Source organism: Antennarius striatus, chromosome 11 (genome assembly GCF_040054535.1).
Source record: "Antennarius striatus isolate MH-2024 chromosome 11, ASM4005453v1, whole genome shotgun sequence".
Taxonomy (NCBI): Eukaryota; Metazoa; Chordata; class Actinopteri; order Lophiiformes; family Antennariidae; genus Antennarius; species Antennarius striatus.
The window spans coordinates 557,501-578,548 of NC_090786.1; the positions used below are offsets into that span (position 1 = coordinate 557,501).

A 21,048-nucleotide genomic window follows, 5' to 3' on the forward strand; every position below is an offset into this window, starting at 1 on the left:
TTTTGTTGCACCTAGCCCACCTAGTGGGCGTGGCTCTAGTGCATCACCTGAGATCAACCTGGAATCTTGATATTTTCTTTTCACCGTTTCCTCCTGAAAAGTTTCTCCAGTGAGTTTTTTTTATTGTTTGTGGCTCATTTTTAAAGGATTAGCTTGTTGTTAGCTAAAAATCATAATTGCGGTTAGCTGATGTGTGATTGGCTGATGAGTCAAGTGTGGCAGGAAGACAGAGGCGGGGCAGTATTTGTTCAAAATAAGATCCAGAAACTCATCATTTGTACCATGAAGGATTTTGTTCTTGGACAGGAAGCGTCCCCTCCGCTGACGGCGCCCCCTGTGGGTCGGCTGTTCCGATCCCGTCTCTGGCGGGGATGCGTTTCCCCCGCTCAGCGCCGGTGTTCATCAAACGGGTTGATCAGGCGCGTCCTAAACGTTCAGGGTGGCGGTTTGGAACCAACAACCAGCACGGATTGAATCCTGCGCCGCGTCGCCTCACAACAACACGCCTCCTGCAGGAGGACAACACGGATAAATAATGCAGCCGTGTTTCCGCTCCGTCTCCAGGGTTTGGCAGCTTTAAAGTGGAGAGCAGCAGATGCTCTCAGGCTGGGGGGGGCTCTCGTCTGGGGGGGTGGATAGAGGAGGAATGTGTTCCCAACATCACTCACATTGTTTCACGACAGCGCCTTCCTGTCAGGCAGAGAGCTGGGCATTAATACCCAGAAGCCTGGTGCTGGCGCTAACGCTAACGCAGCATTGGGTTTCCTGCTAACGAGTCAGATGACCTTGGAGCACTGGGATTGACGTCCACGCGTGTCATGTGATCATGCGACCACGTCTGTCACCTGTCATGTGGTCACAAATACATCAGGAGCAGATTGACCACGCCCACTGTAACAGGATTGGTCGGATCCTTCTGCATCGCCTCCCGTCCTCCATCACTCTGAGTCAAACCCCTCCCCCGGCGTCCGGCGTGAACGAATCCATCAGGACGCCAAGTCAGCTGACCTTTAATTATGAGACGCCAACGTGGAGAAACAACACATCAAAAGAGTTCTTCTAATGTGTGTGTGTGTGTGTGTGTGTGTGTGAGTGTGTGTGTGTGTGTGTGTGTGTGTGAGAGTGTGTGTGTGTGTGTGTGTGAGTGTGTGTGTGTGTGTGTGTGTGTGTGTGTGTGTGTGTGTGTGTGTGTGTGTGTGTGTGTAGGACTGTTTCAAAAGTGTTTATAGTCAAACCTTTGCTTTGGGAATCTTTTCAGTAGAGATTAGAGTCTTTAATCCCGCCTCCAGCCAGGTTGACACGCCCACATCAGACTTGACGAGTCACGACATTAATGCTGACCTCTTGACCAATCACAAGCCTGGAGCCAAAGAGATGCTAAGCAAAAACACCAAAAACACAAAACCATGAGTAGAAATGTTTTAATATCCTCCACAGAATAAATCTTGGTTGCCGTGGCAACAGCAGCTTGTCATGTGTCGTATCCATCCACCAACAGGTGGTAAAGAACGAGATGCGGTCTCACCGATGTATCCATCCACCAACACGTGGTAAAGAACGAGATGCGGTCTCACTGATGTATCCATCCACCAACACGTGGTAAAGAACGAGATGCGGTCCCACTGATGTATCCATCCACCAACAGGTGGTAAAGAACGAGATGCGGTCTCACTGATGTATCCATCCACCAACACGTGGTAAAGAACGAGATGCGGTCTCACTGATGTATCCATCCACCAACAGGTGGTAAAGAACGAGATGCGGTCTCACTGATGTATCCATCCACCAACAGGTGGTAAAGAACGAGATGCGGTCTCACTGATGTATCCATCCACCAACAGGTGGTAAAGAACGAGATGCGGTCTCACTGATGTATCCATCCACCAACAGGTGGTAAAGAACGAGATGCGGTCTCACTGATGTATCCATCCACCAACACGCGGTAAAGAACGAGATCGGGATCGGTCTCTGATCAGCTGGTTCTGGACCCGCCCACACTGGGTTCAGTGGGCGGGACAGAGGCAGGAAGAGACGCCCGCTCACACACACCTGACCCAGCATCTGCAATGCAGTGGCTGCTAGCACTCAGTGCCGCTGCTTCAGTGGCTCACACACACACACACACACACACACACACACACACACACACACACACACACACACACACACACACACTCACACACACACACCGGCTGTAGATCTACTCCCACACCTTCAAAGGTGGGATCATTCCCATAAATCCCTTCTTGCTCTCACTATCTTCATCCACACCTCCTGACCCTCTCTCCTCCTCTTCCTCACTCCATCCCTCTCTCCTCCTCTTCCTCACTCCATCCCTCTCTCCTCCTCTTCCTCACTCCATCCCTCTCCTCCTCTTCCTCACTCCATCCCTCTCTCCTCCTCTTCCTCACTCCATCCCTCTCTCCTCCTCTTCCTCACTCCATCCCTCTCTCCTCCTCTTCCTCACTCCATCCCTCTCTCCTCCTCTTCCTCACTCCATCCCTCTCTCCTCCTCTTCCTCACTCCATCCCTCTCTCCTCCTCTTCCTCACTCCATCCCTCTCTCCTCCTCTTCCTCACTCCATCCCTCTCTCCTGTCCGTCTGTCTGAACTGTTTCTTGACGTTCCTCCAGTGGAGATGAAGATCTCCTCCCCTGGAGTCTTCCTCACCCCTTCAGGCTTTATGTCACGTGATAAGCTGACTGTCCTGGAGGAACCACTTCCTGCTTGGGTGGTTGCTGTGGTTGGTTGGTTGGTTGGCTGGTTGGTTGGTTGGTTGGTTGGTTGGTTGGTTTGGTTGTTGGTTTGTTGGTTGGTTGGTCAGTTGCTGTGGGTGGTTGGTTGTTCACTGGTTTGGTTGGTTGTTTGTTTGGTTGCTGTAGTTGGTTGGTTCCTGGTTGGGTCCTGGTTGGGTCCCTGGTTGGATCCTGGTTGGGTCCTGGGTGGGTCTTGGTGTGGTGTCCTGGTTGATTCCTGGCTGGGTCCTCCTGTGGTGTCCTGGTTGGGTCCTGGTTGGTTCCTGGTGTGGTGTCCTGGTTGGGTCCTGGTGTGGTGTCCTGGTTGGGTTCTGGTTGGTTCCTGGTTGGGTCCTGGTGTGGTGTCCTGGTTGGGTCCTGGTGTGGTGTCCTGGTTGGGTCCTGGTTGGTTCCTGGTTGGGTCCTGGTGTGGTGTCCTGGTTGGGTCCTGGTTGGTTCCTGGTGTGGTGTCCTGGTTGGGTCCTGGTGTGGTGTCCTGGTTGGGTCCTGGTTGGTTCCTGGTTGGGTCCTGGTGTGGTGTCCTGGTTGGGTCCTGGTTGGTTCCTGGTTGGGTCCTGGTGTGGTGTCCTGGTTGGGTCCTGGTGTGGTGTCCTGGTTGGGTCCTGGTTGGTTCCTGGTTGGGTCCTGGTGTGGTGTCCTGGTTGGGTCCTGGTTGGTTCTTGGTTGGGTCCTGGTGTGGTGTCCTGGTTGGGTCCTGGTTGGTTCTTGGTTGGGTCCTGGTTGGGTCCTCCTGTGGTGTCCGGTGGTTCCTCTTCATGTCGTTCACACATTAATGATCCTCTGTTGTGGATCTGGAAGAGGAACATAAATATCAAATTAAAGTATAAGACCACACCCACTTCCTGTTTCATCACCTGACAGGAAGTCAGTCTGTTGTGTTTGTGGAGCAGTGAGGCGTCGTTTCAGAAGACGTGACCTCCAGGAAGTTCATACAAATAATTTATCTCCTTCAGTTAACTGCATCACACACACACACACACACACACACACACACACACACACACACACACACACACACACACACACACACACACACACACACACACACACACACACACACTGATCCAGACGGTAATGATGAGACACTCACTTTTACTGCGTGTGTGTGATGCCTTTGTGTGTGATGTCACGTCATGTCAGCGATTACCCATGATGCTTTGAGAGGTGGCTCATAATGTAGGGTAAGAGGTGGAGCTAACACCGATAGATAGATAGATAGATAGATAGATAGATAGATAGATTATAGATAGATAGATTATAGATAGATAGATAAACAGGAAGCTTCGGCTTCTTCCTGTTTTGCTGTGTTTCCTGTACTTCCTGTGGCGCCGCCGCTCCACGTCCCACTCATCCAGCGATAAGATCATCCAATCAGGAGCCGGCTGATCCCCTGGATCACCAGCAGGGTGTGACCGGGGGTATTAATCACAGCGGGGCACATTATTACCCCTCCCTGAACACACAGGGTGTGTTATTTTATCCAGTGTGTGTTGAGACGCGCCGTGTGGACGCAGCGTGACGTTACTTCCTGTCTGAGACTCACCTGTCTGTCTGTCTGCCCCCCCACAGCGCCCCCCACCACCCCGCCGCTGCACTCGGAGCATTTCAAGCCCTGCCAGGAGAAGGACCTGTCCTACTGCCTGAACGGGGGGGAGTGTTTTGTCATCGAGACACTCAGCGGGCCGCACAAGCACTGCAGGTAGGCGCCGGGGGGGTTCTGACCTGGGGGGGCGGTTTTTTCTGTTGGATTGCTGGTCTGAATGTGTGACAGAGCTTCCTGTGTTCTTGCTAATGCTAATGGTTGCTAACAGTGTCGTCGCCTCGGCGTCAAACCCCGCCCCCGTCTGGTGTGGCGAATGGAGGACACACGGGGGTGTGGGTGAAGGTCAGAGGTCGGGGTCGGATGAGACGCGACCCACGACCACACAGTTTTTTAGACATTATAGACGGAATAGTTTCAGCCCCACCGTCGGAGGACGGAGAGGGGGGGGGGCGAGGCCACGTTCTGGGGGTTCGATGTGAACCGGGTCAGGTTTTGATGGACCTCTTTGTTCCTTCAGGACGTTCTTGTCGTTCAGCAGAGACCTTCAGCCTGTTTTATCCTGTTGTTTTGGTCCTGGTGTTAATTCTGTCTTTTACTACAATTATATTAAACTGGACATCAAACCCTGTGTGTGTGTGTGTGTGTGTGTGTGTGTGTGTGTGTGTGTGTGTGTGTGTGTGTGTGTGTGTGTGTGTGTGTGTGTGTGTGTGTGTGTGTGCGTGCGTGCGTGCGTGGCTGTGTGTGTTGCATTGGGTTGTGTAGGTGTGACACACACATTGTGTTAGCGTGACACGCGGTGACGGTTAGCGCAGAGCGGCTGACTGCAGATGTTAATCCTGGACGGTTTTAAATAGCGTCATCGACAGCGTGAACAGAAGTGTTTAAAGTAATTACAATCATTAATCAAAGTGACGTTTGCAGTGAATAACCCTCACCGCCTGCAGCAATTAGACCCAGCCGACGCCGACCGGCACTTCTTACACACTGGAGAGAGTTTCAGGAACACTTTGGAGTTTCACTCTCACCGCTGCATACGCCATCGACCAATGGGAACGCAGCACGGGCCTTTTAAAGGCGTGAATTGTGGGCCGTGGACGCAGACGGACACTGCAGACGGACACTGCAGACGGACACTGCAGACGGACACTGCAGACGGACACTGCAGACGGACACTGCAGACACAGACAGATGCTGCATATGCAGATGTGTACTGCAGACGGACGCTGCAGACGCAGATGGATGCCGCAGAGGTATACTGCAGACGCAGACGGACGTGGCAGATGCAGACAGATCCCACAGACACAGACGGTTGCTGTGGAAGCAGACGAACGCTGTAGACCGATGCTGCAGACGGACGCTGCAGATGCAGACAGGCGGCGCAGACAGATGCCGCATACGCAGATGGATGATGCAGACACAGACGGATGTTGCAGACGCAGACGGATGCAGCAGCGTTTTCAGTCGTGATGTGAAGCAGACGCTGCAGTCGTGATGTGGAGCAGACGCTGCAGTCGTGATGTGGAGCAGACGCTGCAGTCGTGATGTGGAGCAGACGCTGCAGTGGTGATGCGCCGTACGGAGGCTAACACTCAGGCGAGGACACGGAGGAGGAAGTGGAGACACAATCACAGCGGCGTCCTCATCAAGGCGTCCGTTTCAAGTCAGCGGTTTGATGTGTTAATAGATGCAAATGTATGAAAATGAAGACGTTTCCTTCCAAAATCCTGGGTTTGGAGTGCCCCCCCCACCCCCACCCCCCCGTCTGCTGGATGGAGGATCTGAAGAGACGAGGAGACGGAGGACGACTGCAGGAGCTGTCCAGGAAGAGGAGGAGGAGGAGGAAGAGGAGGCTGGGCTGTGTTTACCTGAAGGAGGAGAGGAGGGTGATGGGTGGCGTGGTGACGCCCACAGGTGGCATGGCGACGCCCACAGGCGGCGTGGCGACGCCCACAGGTGGCGTGGCGACGCCCACAGGTGGCGTGGCGACGCCCACAGGTGTCGTGGCAACGCCCACAGGTGGCGTGGCGACGCCCATAGGTGGCGTGGCGACGCCCACAGGCGGCGTGGCAACGCCCACAGGTGTAGCTCATGTGTAGATGTGAGTAAACCACACCCCCTGATTTCACAGGCAAACACAAGCAGGTTGGAGAAGTGTATTATGGGATGTACTTCTTCAGGAATAATATCCAGGAGTTCTCTGCAGGGGGGGCAGACGGGTCCCGGGGGGGTTCTGAGCGGAACCGTCTTTAGACGTACCGTTTGTAGTTTTTATTAAATCAGCTGAGGAACCTGATTGGCTGCTGCTGCATCATGGGAACAAGCCGCCGTGGGAGGAGAACCCCCGCAGCTCCTCCACGAACGCCGTCGTGTGAGAACGAGCAGAACGATGACGAATCGTCCAATCACGCGTCTCCGTTTCATGGATTAAACACACAGACGCCACCAGATCGCTATCAGCCCCCTTAATGTGCTGTAATATCTCTATTATTGCTCTTTAATGGCTCCGTGTGTGTGTGTGTGTGTGTGTGTGTGTGTGTGTGTGTGTGTGTGTGTGTGTGTGTGTGTGTGTGTGTGTGTGTGTGTGTGTGCCTGTGTGTGTGTGTGTGTATGTGTGTGTGTGTGTGTGTGTGTGTGTGTGTGCCTGTGTGTGTGTATGTGTATGTGTGTGTGTGTGTGTGTGTGTGTGTGTGTGTGTGTGTGTTGCTATAAAACATTTCTGCGCTGCAGAAACACGACCACTAATTGAGGCATTACTTTAGTTTGTTTATCGACCAGGAGGGGACGTCTACCAGCTAAGCATTGTGGGTAGACGTCCCACAATGCTTTGTAATCAGGTGATGCCAAACGCTAGCATGCTAACAGGCTAATGTAGAGCTCATCTCCTGACCCAGGAGGCGGCGTGAAGGTCACAAAGCACTGCCGCTAGCGCCTCACAGAGATACGAACGCCGGCTCGATCGGCGACAGTGAGCTGAGGGGGCGGGGATTAACTCTGAGACGCGTTGAGACGCTTCGTAAATCCGTTAGCAACTGGCGCGCTAACGGGGGCGGCTAACGCCTCCCAGTGCGCTCATAGAAAACATGTTTGCTAACATGATCCTGTAGCGACACGCCGCCTCACACAGCCACGCCCACTGGCGTCCGTACTGTACTGTACATGATCACATGTTCTAACTGCACGACATTAAAGCCTTCCTGATTTGCATAAAGAACAGGAAGTGATATCATTCCAGATGAAGTGCATTTCCTTCCTGTGATGAACGAGAAGTCAGAGTTCAGTCCAACCAGAGCTTTGATCCATTAGTTTGTGTTCAGATCGATCGATTAACAGATCAATACCTGCTGAGTCAGCAGTAAGGCTATCAATATAGACTGTACAGGTAACACGTGGGCATTCAGGGCGTGTTCATCACCATCACCATCATCACCATCACCATCATCACCATCGTCATCATCACCATCACCATCATCACCATCGTCATCATCACCATCGTCATCATCACCATCATCATCATCACCATCATCATCATCACCATCATCATCACCATCATCATCACCATCATCACCATCATCATCACCATCATCACCATCATCACCATCATCATCACCATCATCATCATCATCATCATCATCACCATCATCATCATCATCATCATCACCATCATCATCACCATCATCACCATCATCATCATCATCACCATCACCATCATCACCATCATCATCATCACCATCATCATCACCATCATCACCATCATCATCACCATCATCATCATCATCATCACCATCACCATCATCACCATCATCATCATCACCATCATCATCATCATCATCATCATCATCATCATCATCATCACCATCATCATCATCACCATCATCATCATCATCATCACCATCATCATCATCATCATCATCATGGAGAGGTCAGGGAAGATTTATTAACCCCTTCAGCTCAGAGGTGAGCTGACACCTCCCACTGTCGAGGCGCCCTTGAGCAAGACGCCGTCCCTCTTACAAGTTGCTCATTTGGGGCGCACCAATAAAGGAGCTGCCCACCACTGTACCCCCTCTGCATGCGTACAGGCCCCCTGTGTGTGTGTGTGTGTGTGTGTGTGTGTGTGTGTGTGTGTGTGTGTGTGTGTGTGTGTGTGTGTGTGTGTGTGTGTGTGTGTGTGTGTGTGTGGTGTACTCCCACTTTTCCTGGGGGGATTATAATCAGTATATAATTTTTTAAAAAACAATATAAAATTCATCTCAGCAGGACGACCCCCCCCCAGTGGAGCAGGGTCACATGGTTACATGTTGATGTTTGAAGGAGCACACATATTGATGCCGTCCCCTCAGAGCCAACCCCCCCCCCCATTAACCAGAAGGCCACTCTTCTTTATTCATTCTGTCTAAATATTTGAAAGGAGTCAAACATTAGTGAAAGCAGTCTCCCTGGGGGGAGAACCCCCCCGCCGCCGCCTCGCATCGATCCCTCCCTCCAGACTCCAGAGGAACAGATTGACGCGTCTCTCTGGAAAACATCCAGCCCCCCCCTGACGAGGAATGAAGGAGCATTCAGCTCCATCACGGACCGCTGCCTCAAACCGATTGGCTTTCAGCAGAATCACGTGACCGCTGGTGGGAGGGGTCAGGACAGGAGGCGGGCCCAGACACGTCTGGGATGAAGATGATGGTTCTTCATCGTGGGTCCAGGAGCCTGAGCTGGGGGGCCCAGGTCCGGTTCCACAGGTGTGAAGGTGGGCGTGTCCCTCCTGAGTGTCCTGTAACACGTGTCCCCCCCCTGCGTGTGTCCTGTAACACGTGTCCCCCCCTGCGTGTGTCCTGTAACACGTGTTCTCCGTGTTGGGCTGGGGCAGAGCGACGGAGGAAGGTCAGCCAGTAATTAGGCTGCTTCCTGTCGGAGCGGCGGCGCCGTCGCCGTGGGGACGGGGGCTGATTACATGGGGGTGTGAGAGTAATTGAATTCGGTCGCTGAGCCCCGAGAACGTCTGGGTGGGGGGGTCGGGGGGGGCTGATACCAGCAGTAGATTCCAGTTGTCGTCGCCGTCAAATCGAATCTGAAGCCAGAAGCGGCCGGTGGTGCCTTCACTGCCCCGTCGTCTGCAGGAAAACACAGCGCTGCAGGAGCAGAGGCCATTCCGGGGGGGGGCAGAGGCGTGATGAACGGCAGCTCCTGGGGGGTTTGGTTCCGTCTGACACCCGTAATGGATCATAGAACATATAATGAAGGAGTGAGCAGAGGCGTCACATGGATCACTCACGTCAGACAGCCAATCAGCCGCCAGCAGCTGCAGCAGGACCAATGGGGGCTGTCCGCACCTGAATGATGCTTTTAATCAAGAGAACAAATAACCGACCCCCCCAGCAGGTCTGAATGAGCCTCCTTTGTGGGTTAGCGGTTAGCATTTAGCATCCCTCTAATGAGACGTTGGACCTTCTGGAACAGAACGTTCTGACTCACGACTGTCATCAGCACCAACGACACGCTGGAGGACGAGCTCCTGCCAGAGGGGGGGCTCGTCGCCGGGGGCCCACACACCTGGCGGCCCCCCCTGATGGCGAGGTCTTCCAAACGCTCGTTCTTCAGCGCTGGGATGTTTTTACTGCTGATGAATAATTCAACATGTGAGTCCGATCATTCTGATCGGTGCCGTATTTTTTGGGGGGGTAATTGCACCGTTAATGCCCCTCCTCCCGTTTTGTGACATCATCAGGAGGTGATGGTCTGGGGGGGATTGATGGCGGCGGCGCTAAAGGCTTTACGGCGGCTAATCGCAGCTCAGCCCATCGACTGGATAAATGTGTAAATAAGGCATTGATCCCCCCCCCAGAATGAGCCCCTCAAATAAATATGAGCCATGCATTAGTAATGAGGGGTAATGGGCTTCAACGGGAGGGGGGGGGCAGACTCCACATGCTCAGGTCTGATGGGATGGATTTATAATGGTTATCAATAGAGAGCGTTCCCCTCCACCTGTTCTAAAGACGCCCCCCCTCCTGCTCCCCCCTGCCCTGCCCCCCCCCGCACGTCTCCCCCCTCCAACCTCTCGCTTCAACGGCCAATTATGTGCGTATGATGGAATCTCTCTGGTATAATACAGTAGAACCTCAGATTATAATACAGTAGAACCTCAGATTATAATACAGTAGAACCTCAGATTATAATACAGTAGAACCTCAGATTATAATACAGTAGAACCTCAGATTATAATACAGTAGAACCTCAGATTATAAAACAGTAGAACCTAAAATTATAATACAGTAGAACCTCAGATTATAATACAGTAGAACCTCAGATTATAATACAGTAGAACCTCAGATTATAAAACAGTAGAACCTCAGTGTTGTGTTTTCTGTAATCTTTAATATTTGTGTAGTTTCTCTACATATTTAAATCTGACATATTGCTAAAATAATCCGTCAATCTGGTTACTACTGTCTCTTTAAGAGAGAGGTGTGCTGCGAGTCATGTGACCACTGTGAGCTGCTATCAGGAAGTGTTCTCACTAAACTCAGCTTGAACGTTTCTGCAGCCAATCGGTGAGTCCGTCGGTTCGTTCTTTGTTTGACGCTGGATGTTGTTCCCACTGTTTCACCTGCTTCCTGTTTGTGTCAGCTGTTGATGACATCATCACTGTGCTGCGTTTCCAATGGTTTAATGGCTGATAAAGTTAGAGTTAGCAACATGCAGTTGGGTTGGTGTCGTTGTTTGGTTCCTTTAGTTTAACTAATGTTTGTTTGATGTTGATTGCATGCTGTACTTCCTGGTTTGCCGCTGTGCATCATGGGAGCTGTAGTCTTTATTGTTGAAGGACTGAATTCACCAGCTACAGCGTTCAGGCCGGTTGTACTGCTGATGCCTGCAGTCACGACTGGAGCCGTTTGTCCACACCGATGGCGAACCGCGTCCCCCGCCTCCCATCAGCGGGGCGTGACCCCGGCGCCGCTGCGAGCCTCCCTGATTGGCTCGATCTCCCCCGTCAGCTGACTGAGGTGACCCCGAGCCTCGAGGGCGATGCTGAAGCGTTTGATCGTTTCCTGGAGGTCAATAAATCAAACCTCCGCTGACCGACCTGAAGAGCGTCCTCGCCGTGGGGGCGGGATGGGAGGTCACGGACGAGCGGTCCCCGTGGCAGCAGGGAGAATCGAAGGGGGCGGAGAAAGTGGTGTGTCAGTAAATGCCGTTTATCATCGCCGCCCGTGATCGGTCCACTTCCTGTGCAGCGCGGCGCTCATCTGTCCCAAGCATGAAACAGGAAGTGCTAAGAGGAAGTGTGCTCCATCACTTCCTGGACGCCTCCCGGTGGCGATGGCGGCTACAGATGAAGTGTTTTTACAGATGAACTGAACGATTAAACGCTCCTCTGACGGATGAGGAGATTATCCGACTTTTAAACCAATAACTTCTTTAAAAATAAAAAACAGCCGACAGCAGAAATGTTTTCCTGCTTTAGTGGAGAATCTGTCGCCGCGCTCGTAAAGTCGCAGAAAGCTGCTGATAATAGCTAATAATGACACTTCCTGTAAACGTTATGTCTATAATGCGTCATAAGCAGACTTAATAGCTGTTATAAAGTCGTCTTGGGAAGATCTGCAGGAAGGAACAACAAAATAATGAATATTGATCCTGAAAATACTGATAAGTTCTTCTGAGGCCTAAGAAACAATCAGAGATGCGAAGGCTAATACGTTAGCTCATTTAGCATGTAGCTGGAATGTAGCAGCATTAGCATGCAAAGGTATAATAGAACTGTGGTGACTGACTGGAGGAGCTAGCATTAGCTATGAATGCTCCGTATGCTAACCTTCAGCTTAGCCTTACTGCTAGTATTAACATTGATGCTAGCAGGCTGTTTGCGCCGTGCTAACACAGTGATGAATGACAACGTGTCACATGACTAGAATAACTCTCCTCATGCTTATGGAGGGATTCCTGCAGCCGGAGTGTGTGTGTGTGTGTGTGTGTGTGTGTGTGTGTGTGTGTGTGTGTGTGTGTGTGTGTGTGTGTGTGTGTGTGTTTGTGGTGGGGGGGCTGATTTATGCAGGAGGGGATAGAGGTTAGTTTGTGACTGAGCTGCAGCTGCATTAACACTGCCACACACACACTCACACACACACACTCACACACACACACACACACACACACACACACACACACACACACACACACACACACACGTAAAGAGAAAGCAGCTTGAGGCTGGATTAGCGCCCCCTGCTGGGGGGGTGATTGGTCCTCTGTAGAAGCTCCTTCCCAGCATCAAAGGCCCGCCTCCAGTTGGATGATCCATCCAACCAATCGATTCTCTCTGGGGTTCAGGTGATGGGTGATGTCATCTCGGCGCTGGCGCTGCCCCCCGTTGCCGTGGGAACGTTCAGGTGGAAACCCCCTTTAATTGGTGGGGGTGGTAAAGACGCTTCAGGGAGCTGCTGATTTAATTTCACTGATGGAGACACTTGTTCAGCATGATTTGACATCCGCCCTGACAGCCAATCAGATCGCCGGAACTAAACATTGCATACTCAAACATGTCGCTGGGGATCTTGGGAGGTCTTCTGGCTGCAGATCTGTAGGTAGAACGTTTCTGAACACTTTCTGAAGCTTCAGTCTGATCCATGTCCACTCAGCAGCTGAGAGACCAGAGTCAACGTTTGGTCAGGAACTGCTTCAGGATAGTGAGATGAGGTGAGGTCAGGTGAGGGGAGGGGAGATGAGATGAGACGAGGTGAGGGGAGGCGAGGCGAGATGAGACAAGATGAAACAAGATAAGATCAGACTAGATGAGATCAGGTGAGATGAGACTAGATGAGATGAGATGAGTTGAGATCAAGGGAGATGAGACGAGATGGGATGAGAGGAGATCAGATGAGATGAGGTGAGATGAGACTAGACGAGATGAGACTAGATAAGACGAGATGAGAGGAGATGAGATGAGGTGAGACTAGGTAAGACTAGATGAGACTAGATAAGACGAGATGAGATGAGGTGAGATGAGACTAGATGAGACGAGATGAGTTGAGATCAAGAGAGATGAGACGAGATGGGATGAGAGGAGATCAGATGAGAGGAGATGAGATGAGGTGAGATGAGAGCGTCAGGATTCCACTGGGGGTTTTAACGTCTAACATAATTCCACTGTGGAGAACTTCCTGCAGACAAACCTGGTCAAATAATTCAAGGCACACCCCTGAAATGATAAGTCCCCCCCCCATGTCAGGACAGTCTCCTGGTTTTAATCTGCCCCGCGGCCGATCAGAGGCTTCCTGTGGTGAATTATGCAGCCGGCCGTCTGATAGGACGGACGGACGGGGGGAGGGAACGGTGGCGAGGCAGATAGAGGTTAGAGACGGATGTCAGCCGGAGGAACGTGACGAGCATGAGCGCCGCCTCGCATCTCCTCCCCCCGAGGGGCTTCAGGTGGCACCGGGGTCTCTTCCAGCGGGGGAGGGGGGCGCATGACAATTACCCTCACAGGAAGCGCCGCCATCGAGTCCTGCAGCTCGTCCCGGCGAGAGGCTGGAGAACCGGCGTGTTGGTGTGCATAGTCGGAGGTTTAACGTCGAGGGTCTAAACCTACGGCCCCGGGGCCAGATACGGCCCCAGGGCCAGATACGGCCCCGGGGCCAGATACGGCCCCAGGGCCAGATACGGCCCCAGGGCCAGATACGGCCCCAGGGCCAGATACGGCCCCAGGGCCAGATACGGCCCCAGGGCCAGATACGGCCCCAGGGCCAGATACGGCCCCAGGGCCAGATACGGCCCCAGGGCCAGATACGGCCCACCAGCTGTTGTAATCCGCCCCACCTAACTTGTTGACACTTCATAATTCATAATTTTATTAAATAAATGGTGTCTTAAAATTAATTTACAGTATCAACAGCTTCGACTTCACCTCACTGCAGATTTTTAGTAGGCAGTCACATGACACCATACACACACATGACACCATACAAACACATGACACCATACACACACACGACACCATACACACACACGACACCATACACACACACGACACCATACACACACATGACACCATACACACATCCTGTAGTGTTCTACGTTCTGTGAGTCTCAGACTTCTGTGAGACACTAAAGTGTTTTAAAGGTAACACAGATAGAAGGTGGTTAAATATCAGTGTGGGGGGGTTCAGGAACGTTTAAATTACCATAAATAATAAGATAAATAGTTGGTCGCTATATCGCGAAATTCGTTATTCGCGTGTGGTTCCTGGAACGCGTTAACTGTGAGGAACGAGGGGTCAGTGTAGTTGGTTTGCTGCCTGTGTGAGCCACCAGTCGTAAACGTTTGTCCATTCTTGTAAAAAAATTTATAAAAGTCTGTGGAAAGAGTAAAATATAGAAACACAAATCCATTCTTTAAAAGTCTGGAAACTAAATCCTCAACTTTCAGTTTAAATATGAAGTTATTTGAATTCTAGTTAATAAGGAAGCTCGTTCAGTCATCAGGTGGTTCATTTATAATAAATTAAATTTATGCGTACTGTAATGCAAATTGTCAGACAACACCAGAAGAATTTTGTCACCACAAATGAGTTTTTATGCAGATGCAGCTCCGCATTCATCCTCATTAATTAGGATCTAATTATTGCCACCAGGCGTGTCTAACTACAACCAGCTCCGTAGGGCGCCCCCTGCTGGTGGGCTGCCGAGGCGGCGGCGCCGCTGACCCTCACCTCCCGAAGGCAGCGCACACACTCCAGCCAAACACGGTTAATTACGCCCGTGTGCCTCCATCAGCGCCAAGCAGCTGTGTGTGTGTGTGTGTGTGTGTGTGTGTGTGTGTGTGTGTGTGTGTGTGTGTGTGTGTGTGTGTGTGTGAGGACACAACAACAGCTTCCTGTTCCTGAGACAAGACTAATCCACTTTCATGCCACAACATCCTGACGTGTGGAGCGTTGGTCGTCCCTGCCTCATTACTGAATGGAGCCGTCAATTAATCTCCTTACTCATGTCAGGGGCTCTTTATTCTCATTCTTTTCTCTTATCTGTGGGGGTGGGGGGACACTCTCCGGCGGCGCCGACAGATGACAGCGGCGAGAGAATTGGCGGGAGACGAGGGCCTCAAAATCATTCATCCACACGCGTGTGCGCAACATGTTCCTGCATGTCGAGTGGGTTTTACCCAATCACACGGGGGGGTCAGGATGGCCTCGGGGGGGGGGTCTAGTGTGTGTCCGTGTCAGAGGTAGTGACATCACGCGTGTCTTTTCAGCAAACAGATCTGTGCCGACGTTCTTCAGGTTCTAGTCCGACTTCCTTCACCAGGTCAAACCTCTTCACTGTTAGCGCGTACGCCGATGACCTCCTGTTGTACAAACTAAAGCGTACGCCGATGACTTCCTGTTGTACGAACCAAAGTGTACGCCGATGACCTCCTGTTGTACGAACCAAAGCGTGCGTCGATGGCTTCCTGTTGTACGAACCAAAGTGTACGCCGATGACCTCCTATTGTACGAACCAAAGCGTACGCCGATGACTTCCTGTTGTACGAACCAAAGCGTGTGTCGATGACTTCCTGTTGTACGAACCAAAGCGCTTGTTGATGACTTCCTGTTGTACGAACCAAAGCGTGTGTTGATGACCTCCTGTTGTACGAACCAAAGCGTACGCCGATGACCTCCTGTTGTACGAACCAAAGCGTACGCCGATGACTTCCTGTTGTACGAACCAAAGCGCTTGTTGATGACCTCCTGTTGTACGAACCAAAGCGTACGCCGATGACTTCCTGTTGTACGAACCAAAGCGTACGCCGATGACTTCCTGTTGTACGAACCAAAGCGTACGCCGATGACTTCCTGTTGTACGAACCAAAGCGTGTGTCGATGACTTCCTGTTATGCGAACAAGCCCTTCCTCCTTCAAGCCTCGCGTCCTCCGGGCTTTGATGAGGCGCTAACGGCGAGCGCCGCTCACTCAGCTGCTAATTACAGCCGTCTGAAGACAAACCAAAGGAAGCTGTGATCCTGCTTCCTCTCGTCTGTTCCTCTTTACGTTTCCCAGAGTTCAGTGGGACATGATCCACTTTTAACCCCTGGTTAATTGTGGATTCCCTTTCCTGGGCTGTGTGTATGGCGTAGCACTGATAGCGTTGGCGCGGCGCTGATTGGGTTGACCTTTAGCGTGTTTGAACACTAATCATGTGATCAGAGGCAGATGGAGTAAACACACACACATGATTAATAAAGTGGGGGAATGTCAAGAGCAACAGCCAATGGGTAGGAGACGAAGCTCAAACAAAAGGGTTGACGTGTTGACGGCTAACCGGAGAGATTAGCATGTTTAAGATCACGTGTTGTAGAAGAAAAGTGAAAATAACAAGAAGTGGTTCATATTTATCTGATTATAACGAGAGAACCTCTGCACGCTCTCCTCGCATCGGTAATAACTCAGGCTTCATTCAGCGTCGCTGCGTCTGATTGGCTCCCGGCGTGAGGACGATGCTTCTGCACCAAGACGTGTAAAATGAAGGTCGGAGCAGAAACAGAGCCTCCTAATCAGAGCTCAAACACAGGCTCGTTTGTCTGCTGAAGCGCTCCAGAATTAGCATGTCAAAGGCCCTAAACTGCGTTTGAATTTCAAGCCCAGAGCTGAATAGCGCTCCAGAATAATACCTGGAGAGACTCTCCTCCAGCGTGGGTCCACATCAATAATAAATTACGTCTCCGAGTCGGAACCCAAAGGCGTTTTTCTGGGAGTCACCATAGTTCACAAACGGAGACGGGATGATTTAAGAACCACGAGGCTGCTGGGAAAACCAGCTGTGAGTCATGGGTGTGTGACCGCTGAACCTTCAACCCCACGCCCAAACGTTCCTTCAACCCCACGCCCAAACGTTCCTTCAACCCCACGCCCAAACGTTCCTTCAACCCCACGCCCAAACGTTCCTTCAACCCCACGCCCAAACGTTCCTTCAACCCAACGCCCAAACGTTCCTTCAACCCCACGCCCAAACGTTCCTTCAACCCAACGCCCAAACGTTCCTTCAACCCCACGCCCAAACGTTCCTTCAACCCAACGCCCAAACGTTCCTTCAACCCAACGCCCAAACGTTCCTTCAACCCAACGCCCAAACGTTCCTTCAACCCAACGCCCAAACGTTCCTTCAACCCAACGCCCAAACGTTCCTTCAACCCAACGCCCAAACGTTCCTTCAACCCAACGCCCAAATGTTCCTTCAACCCAACGCCCAAACGTTCCTCAAGAGTTCATTACAGAGGAGAGATACTTCACAGACAACATGTTGGTGGGAAAGATTTAAACACTTCCTGGAGGACCTGGATGGAACCTGGATAAAACCTGGATAGAACCTGGATAGAACCTGGAGGGAACCTGGATGGACCCTAGATAGAACCTGGATAGAACCTGGACGTTGGAGGTGTTGGAGATAGGATCCGTCTCTCAGTCCTGGAGGAGGAAGATGATGATGATGATGATGGTTCTCTTCCTCTCCGTCCGTCACACTTCCTCAGGTGTTCCTGGCGTGTGATCACACGTCCTGCAGGCGTTTCACTCCTGTTCACGAGGTGCGTTCAGGGTAATAGGATTTTTCTCTTCTGACACGGAACAACATCTCCATCAGGTTCTGTGTTGGCCTTGATCCGGGGCCTCAGGGGCCGGTCTGGGCCCCTTTGTCTCGTGGGAGGAGTCTAGAATGGGTGTGTCGCTGAGAGCTGATTGGTTGGACTCGGCTCGGCAACCGGTCCAGCTGCCACCGGGGGGAGCAGCGCCTCAACGGCCCTGCAGCCTTTATATGCAAAACACACACACACACACACACACACACACACACACACACACACACACACACACACACACACACACACACACACACACACACACACACACACACCAGGCTGAACATGTTTGAATGTAAATGGAGCACACGTGTGAATAAAACATGAGTTCACCTGACGGGACTAGAACCAGAACCCGTCTGACAGTGGTGGTCGCTGGGGGGGAGTCAATGGTGTCACTATCAGTCATGCAAACATACACACACACACACACACACACACACACACACACACACACACACACACACACACACACACACACACGTAAATGGAGAGCTGCAGCCATCAAGCATCAGCGATAATTCATTCAGGCCTTGAACGCAACACGTCTCCCCTGAAAGACGTGCAGAAAAACACGGATTTACATGAAAATGTCTTTTACAGTATGAAAGAACGGCGCGGAGGCCTTGGAGCGAAAACGTTTCCGAGGTCAAAAGACGTTAAAAGACGTTAAAAGACGTTAAAAGCTTCTCTGAACGGAGGAAAAGATGTTTGTCAATGTCAACGCCGTTGAAGCTGTCGCCAGAAAAATAATCCAATCTATTTAGAAGGAGATGTAAAATTATAGGTGTGTGTGTGTGTGTGTGTGTGTGTGTGTGTGTGTGTGTGTGTGTGTGTGTGTGTGTGTGTGTGATGCTGACAGCCCCCCGATAAGGAAATAAAAGCCTGGAGGAGGTAAGACAAGCAACCGGAGGACACTTTTCCAATAAGTCACGTCTGTCAACAGCCACAAACTCTCACTCTGTCCACACACACACACACACACACACACACACACACACACACACACACACACACACACACACACACACACACACACACACACACACACACACACACACACACACACACACACACACACACACACACACACACACACACACACACACACACGGGTAAGTGGTTACCGTGGCAACCGAGTGAAAAGGCGGCTGGGGAGTTTAACTGTGCTGCGGAGAGAGACTGAAGCAGAAAGCGTTTCTCCACAGACCTTGTATTTCCCAGCAGCCCCGTAGAAAATAAACCAGCAGATAGAGGAGCGACGAGAACACGGATAAATCACACGCAACCGCACCGCTGCTGGGGGAGGAGACGCTCATGATCATGAGGGGAGGGGGTGTGTTTCAAGGCCCGCCGCCTGACGGAGGAAACGAGGTGGTTGGAACCCGTTTCTCCCAGCTGTCAGCGAACGCAACCCCGATCCGTGATGCGGCGAATATTCACCAGACCTGCAGGATGGCGGCTGGCCCTTTAAGAAGGTGGTCATGTGACCGAGGCAAGCATCTGAACAAACCAGATTACCCATAATGCATCTTGGTGCCGTGATTGGAGGTTCTAGCCCCTCCCCCCGAGTCATCTGGCTGCTAGCGTGTTGCTAGCGTTAGCGGTTCTGGTCCGTGTCTGATTGGATGATCGTCCCCCCTTCGGTGTTCATGTGGTCCAGCCCCCGCGGCAAGACGGGCCCGCCCCCCCCACCATCGATGCCAACCCCCCAGCAGCTGGCAGCTCATCCTCTCCTCCCCCCCGTCTCCTCGCCTCCTGTGAGGCTGGACCGCTCCGATATCGCCGCCTCCCAGACGGCATGATGGGTAACGCGCGTGTGTGGTCACGCGTGTGGACGGCAGGAAGTGGGCGTGTGCTTGTGGGTTCTGAACAGCTCCGATAAAACCACGTCCCCCCCCACTGGAGGACACTGTGTCCATTTGTCTGAAACACCCGCATAAGGACCCCCCCCACCAGCACCGCCCCCCCACCACCAGCACCCCCGCCTGAATGTAAATCAGGCAGCAGAGTGGATCCACCCACCCGAGCACCCCCCCACCCCCTCCATCACCTTTAAAAGGATGCTTCACCGTGGGGTGGGTGGGCGGGGGGGGCTGAATTTAATGGACAGTCATGCAGGTTGACGGTTTGTTATTCAGGAGCTGGGCTGGGATTGGTTGAGGCGTCCAAACAGGCCCGAGTCTGGCAGCGGAGGAAGCTAGCGCTCGCTAGCGCTGCCAGCAGCATCATGTCCCATATTTCACACATTAGCATTCATTACCAGGGGGTGGGGAGTGGAACGGGGGGGGGGGGGGGTGAGCAGAACAGGCTGCAAGTAGAATAAATGTAACGGACAAGTTCTGAGGCACAGTGTGATGAGTTCCAGCAACATTCATTAGTACAGACAGTCCTCAACTTACAAATATCTGACTTACAAACATTTGATTTACAAACATTGGACTTGTGAACATTCGACTTACAAACATTTGACTTGTGAACATTTGACTTACAAACATTTGTAGATACAATCATGCTTCACCACATCCGACTATCGTCCTGCAGTTCCCCTTTCTACCACGGTCCCTGTGGGGGCAGCACTGCTGTGTTCAGCTCCAACACTCGTCTCCCATCTTGGACTACGAGTGACGCATAACCGTAGATATTGGAACTATACGTACGTATTTTAATACGATTACATATTTTTATTCTGATTTATTGTACAGTAACATGATATTATGGGATTGAATGGTTTTCTAGTGATTTTTAGAGTCCAGTATTTGTGGGGGACAGACGTTAAATCCAATGAAATGGATCTAAACGTCTTTATTTTTCCATATATTTTGAAGCCACTGAATAATGGAGAGCGACTGAACTCTGAAGGACCTGAACCTGTATTTTATTCATGTGTTGTTCTAATGTCCTGTTCTTGTTTCTGGTCTGTCTGAGGGAATAGAGCTCCAGTCTTCAGAGCAGTAATGACATTTAAATGACCTCAGATGGAGATTATAGATCGAACATTAATAAATAACGACTGAACCTCTCAGAACCGGTTGTGTTGGTGGCGGAGGACTAGCGGCGTTAGCTGGCGGTTCTGTTATCAACTGCTTTAGATGAAGTCCTAACGCCCCCCCAGGTGGGGGCGTGTCGCCCTGAAGGTTCTCACAG

General features: G+C 51.6%; 1 protein-coding gene across 1 annotated transcript in view; it reads left to right on the top strand.

The window, feature by feature from the left end:
* Window positions 1–21,048, top strand: part of LOC137604223 (pro-neuregulin-3, membrane-bound isoform) — a 124,930-nt gene that overhangs the window by 52,210 nt on the left and 51,672 nt on the right. Inside the window, exon 2 of the mRNA XM_068328226.1 lies at window positions 4,325–4,454. Coding sequence (XP_068184327.1) covers window positions 4,325–4,454 — 130 coding nt within the window. The remainder of the gene's footprint in view (window positions 1–4,324; window positions 4,455–21,048) is intronic.